Source organism: Pinus tabuliformis, chromosome 6, assembly GCF_031772625.1.
Source record: "Pinus tabuliformis cultivar Carrire ecotype Pingquan chromosome 6, CPIR1, whole genome shotgun sequence".
NCBI classification, from domain to species: Eukaryota; Viridiplantae; Streptophyta; class Pinopsida; order Pinales; family Pinaceae; genus Pinus; species Pinus tabuliformis.
The window spans coordinates 473,142,320-473,151,160 of NC_142292.1; the positions used below are offsets into that span (position 1 = coordinate 473,142,320).

General features: G+C 33.6%; 1 protein-coding gene across 4 annotated transcripts; it reads left to right on the plus strand.

The window, feature by feature from the left end:
• The first annotated feature begins 1,963 nt into the window (after positions 1 to 1,963).
• On the plus strand, positions 1,964 to 7,816 carry LOC149259358 (cyclin-dependent kinase C-3-like). 4 transcript variants are annotated; one of them, XM_089375638.1, is made up of 11 exons: positions 1,964 to 3,195; positions 3,720 to 3,780; positions 4,009 to 4,111; positions 4,211 to 4,323; positions 4,413 to 4,488; positions 4,948 to 5,071; positions 5,195 to 5,321; positions 6,459 to 6,595; positions 6,794 to 6,834; positions 6,930 to 7,000; positions 7,090 to 7,267. In XM_089375638.1, the coding sequence occupies exons 1-11, from the start codon at positions 3,095 to 3,097 to the stop codon at positions 7,129 to 7,131; spliced, it is 996 nt and encodes a 331-aa protein (XP_089231764.1). In that variant the 5' UTR covers positions 1,964 to 3,094; the 3' UTR covers positions 7,132 to 7,267. The 4 variants fall into 4 exon arrangements, with proteins under 4 accessions (XP_089231764.1, XP_089231746.1, XP_089231751.1 ...); XM_089375620.1 differs by having other exon boundaries at positions 1,967 to 3,195; positions 6,774 to 6,834; positions 7,090 to 7,816; XM_089375625.1 differs by having other exon boundaries at positions 1,970 to 3,195; positions 4,416 to 4,488; positions 6,774 to 6,834; positions 7,090 to 7,812.
• The last annotated feature ends 1,025 nt before the right edge of the window (positions 7,817 to 8,841 follow it).

The window sequence follows — 8,841 nt, forward strand, 5'->3', positions numbered from 1 at the left end:
AAGGGATAACATCCAAAATTGCTTAAAACAAACGATCAAACATCTTTTCCAGGTTTAGCACCTTCATAATTCAATATGGTTCAAAATAAATTTCCAATAAAACACAAGGAAATTGGAAGAAAGCAGGAGTATAGATTTAGATTAAATACCAATTAGGGATATGTAGTTAGTAGCAAGATTTGTAATTATTATGGATATCAAATAGAGAAGATCCATAAGGCATAACACCCAAAACTAGGGATATGTAGTTAGTAGCAAGATTTGTAATTATTATGGATATCAAATAGAGAAGAGCCATAAGGCATAACACCCAAAACTTCTTAAAACAAATGATCAAACATATTTTCCAGTATGCCATAACCATCCGAAAAAAGTTATAAAGCCATAAATTTTGTAAAAATGTTTGGCATAAATCAAAGACAGAATTCATGAAATTATACAACAATGTTTTTTTCAATAAAACAACCAATCATTCCAAAACCTGGCTTTGCTAGGTTTATGATCAGGAAATAATAAAATGAGTGGAAATATCATATGAAATAAGGATAGCATTTGTGATACAGAGGCTGTGATTACAGGAAAAAATAGTATCTCCTCCAAATATGCTGCTATCCAATATTTTCCAAATAGAAGTGATTCTGCCTCTGAGAGAAATTCATCCAATGGTGATCAAATCGTTTACAAAGGTGCTCTCTTTATAACTCTATAGAAGATAGAAACTAAAAATGAAACCTAAACAGCATTTCCTAATATCCCAAAACTCTATATCAAAGAGAAGGAAAAATGACACCTTAGAAGTGCCAAAATGTATACCTTCGATATATTACCATATCCATCTCAAACTCAAATGTGACAATAATTATAACACATTTTAACTCTACTTCAACAATAAAAGTAAATAAGATGCAACTCAAGTCTGGTTCTTAAATAATTTTCCAATTTGAGATTTACAAAACAGAACACATCAGCTATATTTCCCAAAAATTTGGTAGGCACCTTAATCTCTGACCTCCCATAAGAGGTAAGCCAAAAGCATCAAGCATGGACCTCCTATAAGAGGTAAGCCAAAAACATCAAGCATGGAAGCCCTGAATTCAGTTTCTCAATTGTGACAACTTGATTCCTAAGCTTGAACCTCATAACTTGCTCAAAGAATTTGTCTGCAATTTCTTGGAAATTCTTCATTTGGGAAACTCATATAATCAATTCTTTTAGTTTTGAGTTGTATTTAACTAAGGACATTAATGTCATCATTTTTTGTTTAGCATTCAAAGGTGACCTCATTCTTTTAGTTTTGGGTTGTATTTAACTAAGGACATTAATGTCATCATTTCCTGTTCAGCATTCAAACGTTACTTCATTGTAATCAAAATATTTTCCAGACAAGGTATGGTGAACAAGGAGTCCAAATGCAAGATAAAAAAAAAAATACAACTTTAGAAGAAAAAATTAATACAAGTCTTTCATTGAGCTTTCCATTTTTTCAACAAAAACACTAAACCAAAAAGTAATATGCAAAGATAACAACCAACATCCCAAACAATATGTTATAATTTAGAAATGAACACGCTTACTTGTTGTCGAGTTGTTTCTTTATGAGAGTGCAACAAATATGGCACCATGTACTTCAAAATTAGTTAATCTTGAATGCATATTGAAAAAATCAACAAAGTACAGTCTTTCTGCATCTCCGCTAAACTCAATTTTCATTACCAAATGCTTCATATCAGTTGTAGATTGCAAAATTGTGTTTATAACATCCGCAACACCACTGCACTCCCAGAATGAATAGACACTCTAAATACTCCAACTTTATTTACTTTTCCTGACAAATAAAACCATTTGAAATATTACAAAAACCAAATAAGTGAGAAATAAGAATAAAAATATGCATTTAAAAGAAAACGAAATGAAATAACAGAACCGAAAGCAAATATGTAAGAGAATCTTAAAACATAATCTGTAAACTTGCATTGTTTGCAATTGAAAGACGCCTTACGGAGTAGATTCCCTTTATACGAATCCAAGCAGCAGCTCCAGGTTTCAAAGGGTTGAAATTTGGGAGCAATCGTGTTGATAGATCAATCACCAATTCAACAAAAATGTTTTCAGAAAGAGAACAAATGCAACAAAACCTTTCTTACCCAGGTGCACGGAGGTCGACGAGCTCTGGCGCGGTGGGAGGTCGAGGAGTTCTGGCCGGGAGCGGTTTTATGTCTGGTTTGTAATTCAAGTTGCCCACCTGTTAGTCACGGGTCAAATTGTCGAAAACCTCAAAATTCAGCTATATTGCGAAAGTCCTGAAAACCCAGAGACCTTCAATCTCTGTCATCAATTAATGAAATGCTTAAGTCACAGCCTATCTACTACCCATCTACTAGACCCTCGGCATATAAATACTTTCACAAAGAAAACGTCCTGCAGATTCACCAACATCCCTGTTTATTGGCTCCTGGTCACAACCCATGTGACCAACCCAGGCTCACAAGGCGTTAAGGTTTAGCATCTGAGGGCTAAACGCCCTTGTCATATCGCCATATCAGTGTTATATCAAAGATCTGAGGCTGGAAGAATATCCTATATCCCAGTCTATTAGCTCATAACTCGTGGTGATAAAGCGCTAAGGTTTAGCACCTGAGGGCTAAAAGCTCTCGCCATATCGACATATAGCCCTATCTGCATTATATAAAAAAGCGGAGGCTTGAAGAATTTTCAGTATTCCAATATGGAGATATGTCCCTTATTGCTATGCAGCCCCTCTTATTTCCTTAAGCTACGCTCTGTCTCATCTCTTTTGGTAGCTTAAGAAGACTTTATCGAAAACGAATAATCCTCTTTTTAACCGTCGCATCCCTAATGCTTTTTATATGTGCTTTAGTTAATCTTACAGAAAGCTTTACACTAATAAACTAACGATATAGTGCGTAGAGAGTCCTTTTGCTCATCAAACGACGCAATTTTCGGCGAGGTGAGGCGACGTTCTGTACCGATTGATTATGACGACGATATGAAGCATTGCAGTGACCGACTCGTTTCCTTGAACAAGCTGGATGAACATGAGATTATGCAGCTTTGCTTATCATCATAACAGAAGATGCCGATAGCAAGATATTTTGAACACGACAGGCACACAGAAAGTCTCCGCAATTGGAATTCATTCCAAATTCTTGAAAGGATCGGCTCAGGAACTTATGGGTGAGGATGCAAAAGCCATATGTATTCACAATTTTTCAATACCTCTAAATTTGGGATTTTCTTTTTGATAGCAAATTTTTTTGAATGGGGTGTTTTTCACTGTAGAAATGGATTCATTACCATTAAAAAAATTTGGGTACTTAAAATTTTGAAAATCTATAACTGTAATTTGGATTTGCAAAAATTTCTGTAAAATTTTATGAAAATAATTCCAAAATTTCCATACTTTTTTTAGCAAATATAAAATTTCTTTAGACTATAATTTTTGAGAAAAGTTCCTAAAGTTAAATCAATTGCTGATTCCCTAAATATTCCAAGATCCAACAGAAATAGACAAAGTCAGTTATTTGTTCTTAGCCATGTCCAAACATGGACCTCAAATATTTGATATGGCCCATGTTCCTGAGAATCCCAAAATATTGGCGGAATCCACCATGGAGATGAAAATGCCCAAGAAAGATTAGGGTTTTGCTTTTGTATGGTTTTCATATTGTGAATATAATCTATCCGTCATTATGATGCAGAGAGGTTTTCAAGGCCCAAGATGTGGAGACTGGTGGATTTGTAGTTTTGAAAAAAGTGAAGGTATTTTTTGTTTAGCAAATAATAAGCACCATGATCAAGTTTATTGGTTCATTGTTTTTCTTCTCATTTTAAAATCATAAATCATATTTAACCCAAAAAAATGACAAATCATGAACTTGCTACATAATACTTATCAACACTCCTTTCCCTCCATAAACCTAACCTAATGATATTAGTAAAATGCTCGACTGGACTGTGACTGAATATTTGATGTAAAATATAATACAGTATAGTACTACCTTTGTTCGCGAACTGGAGATTATGGCCAAGATGAACCACGTGAACGTATTGAAGTTGAAGGAGACTTTTGCTGTTTTTGGAGAAGCTCCAGGTTGTGATTTTATAAACTCTGTTTCTTTCTGTCTCTGACATATTTGAAGGATTTTGTGTGTTCTAAATGAACTTAATATATGAATTCTTTTGGACGCAGGTGGTGATGGTGTCATTGAAAGACACATTGTCATGGTTTTTGAATATATGCATCATGACCTTAGTCGGCTAAGGCATGTAAGAAACAACAAATTCAGCCCAGCTGAAATAAAGGTACTGTAAACTAATAGATCCTTCAAAAGTTGTACTTGAAAAAAAAAATCCTTAGAGCAGGGGACTAAGCACTTGTGCACCTGTTTCAGCAGTGTTTCATGCAACAATTGTTATTGGGTCTACATTATCTGCACAGCAATGGCGTGCTTCATCGAGACATCAAAGGTAGGTTTTGGGCAGTTCATTGTTCACTGCGTTAAGTAGAAATTTGATAGGATCCTTAATCTGCATCTAGTTAAATTCAGAATGATACAATCAATATTATCCATGGCATATCTTGTAAAATAATCATTTATTCTGTATGTAAAATTATTCATATATTTTTTTAAATATAAATCATAAATTTATTAGATAAATCAATTGATTTAAAAGAATATTAAAAGATATCATATGCCTGGTCCAAACCAATTTACTTTTTTTAATCAGATGGATTCAAGTTCAGAATCCATTCATAAATCAATAATTTATTAAATAAATCAATTGGTTTAAAAGAATATTAAATAGATGTCATATGCATGGTCCAAACCAATTTACTTTTCTTAATCATATGGATTCAAGGTCAGAACTTTTCCGACTGTAAACATTATGTTCTCTCACGATATATGAAATATGAATATTTTTTAGGCGAAAATTTGTTGGTTAACAACAACGGAATTCTGAAGATTGCTGATTTTGGGCTGGCCAAATCCATCTGTCGCTGTCGGAATGGCGCACCGCTAACCGGTGAAGTAATCACATTGTATTATAGGTAAGCATCAAGTCTCAGTATTCTTCGAAATCTGACTTTCGTTTTTGTTTCTTCTAATGCCCATGAAGATCATGTGGAATTTATCGTATAAATCTAAATGTCATCTGTATGAGAGAATAACAGGCCCCCAGAATTGCTTCTAGGTCAAACTATTTATGGACCAGAAGTCGACATATGGTCAGTTGGATGTGTCTTTGCAGAGATGTTTCTACCTGATCCCCGAGACCGTCTCTTCCTTGGAATTGGAGAGGTATTAGTGCAATCAGCAGTTTTTTTACTATTCATCGTTATCTTTAGAGTGTAGATTTCTGAATATTTTTGAAATTTAATATAGGCTTAGAAGTGAAGTTAATTGCTTGACTTTGATGTATATTTATCAGATTTTTGAAACTTTCAATTGAATCAGTTTCAACTCTCATTGGAGAGTTCTGAAGAGATTTGATACAGGAATAAAGTTCAAAACTTTCTGTCCATTAATTGTTTGACTTTGATTTCATAAATATTCATCAGATTTTCGGAACTTTCAATTGAATTAGTTTCAACTCTCATTGTAGAGTTCTGAAGAAATTTGATACAGGAACAAAGTTTAACTATTTGAAGTTGATTTCATTTCTGTCCATTAAATTTCCTAGTTAAGCTCAACTCTCACTCTCTACATGAAAGTTTGCATTCTGCCCAACAATTCACAGTTAAAAGCATCCTTTTTCCTGCCAAAATTCTCTTGAGAATCAGTTTAGAAATGGAGTGATCTATTAATTTGGTAGGAAACTGATCCTTTTTAAGTGCACAAATTTGATCAAAAATTTGAAAAAAGAAACTTAGAAAACCCGATTTCATTGTATACTATGATCCAAATTTTTATCTGGTTGAAATTTTGCCCCTGAGCATGAGCATTTTGTTCTACTTACTGTAAAAATTCGATTTCATTGTACAGTATGATCCAAATTTGTAGCTTGTTGAAACTTTGCACCTGAGCCTGAACATTTCTGTTTCCATAAAAGTTTGTACTCTACCCATTAAAAAAAATTAGTACTTTAGACATTGTTTTCTTTATGGTAGAAATTTGTACCCGAGGTTTTCCACAATTCCAAGTCTATCCAGAACATCAAATTTCTTAATTTTTTTAAGTGGTGGAACTTCGTAGTTTTACCAAAAATTTACACAATTTTAAATCTATTCTGAAATTCAAATTTATCTGGAACTCAATGGTTTCAACTAAACTTTTCCAGGTCTTCACATGATAGAACCTTGCTATTTCTATGGAACTCCATAGATCAATCAAAATTTTAATATAGAATTTTGAACAACTTTGTTTTCCAAAAAGTTTTGGGTGGCTTTTATCAAATTCCCCTGGTTCCTTATATTTTTTTCGTTGATGCCTTCACAGATAGGGCAGTTAAATACGATATTTGACTCTTTAGGGTATCCAAATGAGAACATCTGGCCTGGTGTCACCAGTCTTGAGAAATGGAAAAATGTGAAGGTGTACACTCCTCGACGGCTGATATGGAAAAAACTAAGCCAGTGAGTAAAATATGAATGTAATAATTGGAACCTGATTTATCATTTCCATGTTGGTTATATAAATAAAATTAAGATAAATTGTTCAAGATACTCATTTGATAAGACTAATTTTAGGAAACCCTCTGCAATTAAAATATTTTATTAACTAAAGTTTTAATGATGATTTAATGCTGGTCAGTTTAATGGATAAATATGCAGTGGATCTTCTCAAGAAGATGATTCAGTTATGTCCTTCTCGGGTATATATCACAATTTCTGTTTTATACCATCTGATGATGCCCTGTTTTATCAGAAGATGCTGCTGAATTAAAATACATTTCGTGGATGTCTGCAGAGAATAACTGCGAAAGAGGCGCTGGATTCAGAATATTTCTGGACAGACACACTGCCCTGTCATCCGAGCAGGTTTAATATTATTTTCCCAATTCAATTCAGGATTGAATTTCCCAGAATTGAAGGCAATTCTACTGAACATGTCAATTGTGTGTGTGCAGCATTGCAAGATACCCGGCCACATGTGCAGCGAAGTATTTTGAAGAAAAGGAAAAGGAAAAGGCTCAGGCTCAGGCTCGGCAGAAGATAAAGGAGGAAGAAAAGGAAAAGGAAAAGGCTCAGGCTCAGGCTCGGCAGAAGATAAGGGAGGAGGAAGAGAATGCCGCAAAGAGACCAAAAATATCAAAACCCAATCCCAATTTGCCGTTAACCCAAGGACCAGTTGCCAGAGGACCACCGACGAATACTGATCAGGCAGGAGGAGCCGGTGGAGCTCTTACTGTAGTAACTGGCCCAGGCCGAGGCCGCGGACGAGGGCGCGGGCGCGGATTGACTGGTCGTCCTCCTCGTCCCCCAGGCGGAGGACCTGGGGGCGGAGGTCGAGGACCTAATATTGCGAGGTGACATCCATTTTCGCAGAGATTTATTACCTCTGGTCTGAGTTTTGAACTCCTTGCTGCTTCCACGATCCCCTTGTGTTTTTAAGTTCAAACACGCTTCTCATTTTTGTTGAATTAAATTTCAAACGTGTTTTGAAAATGGTGTTCGGTTCCGTCGAACCAAATGATAAAATCACGAAACACGCTTCTCATTTTTGTTGAATTAAATTTCAAACGTGTTTTGAAAATGGTGTTGGGTTCCGTCGAACCAAATGATAAAATCACGAGAGGAACAGGTTTTATATTGACCAAAAATATTTCATGTTTTGAATAATTCGACGCCCAAATAAATATATATGTATATTCCGCCATACATTAGAATATGCTGCCAATAAGAAATTAGGCATCCAAAGAAATCTTTAATTTTAATTTCATTTTGGAAGTAATCTAATGAGCTTCTTGATCTTTTAAGTCTCACGGACCATACTATAATATTATGAAAATTGTATAATGATAATTATCATAAAAAAATATCGTAAATTCATTTGATAAGTAAATTAGTGAAATATTTTTGTTTATATATATTATTTTATATTTATTTTAAATGAATAATAATATTATAAAGGGATAGTCTAATTTATAAAAGAAATAACTTATTTCATTAAAATTAGGTGACATAAATTCAAGTAAGTTTGTGATTTTTTTATTTTTTTAACGTATAAATGGATTCAATATCCTAAAAACTTGGCACTAGAATTTTACAAATTAAACAACTAAAACTCAAGTTTTTAAAAGTCCTTATCATAATTTGGTAGAAATTAAAGAGAGAAAATACCCTCAAAAAAGTTATTTCTATAAATTACACTACATTTATTAATGTATGAGGCTACCTTCATTCAATAAGGCTTATTAAAATAATGAATTAATATTCATTTATTGCAAAAAGGGTCATCTTTGTTAATAAGACTCAAAATAGTTAATAGGCTCTTACTATAATTGGGCTCATAAGTAGTTAAGATTTTTTATGGATCTTGCTATATATTGAGTACAAGGTCTTATAATATTTTCTTTGAAATTGTTATTGTATTTGTTGCATTGTTTTTGGAGATTTGCCCCCTTAAAAAGATAAGTGAACATATTTCTTTATTTTTATTATTAAAGATAGGTTTATTATTAAATTTATCTATTTTTTTCTTGTGTTTTTAGATTTTGCACCACATTTTATATATATACTTTGAATTTCTGGTGTCAATTACGCTACAAATGCTATGAGAGCTCTTTCTTGCATAAATTCAAGATATTTTTTTGTCTATTTATTTTTTTAAGAGTTTGGGAGCATTCAGGTATAAAGTGATGCCATCTCTCACTACAAAA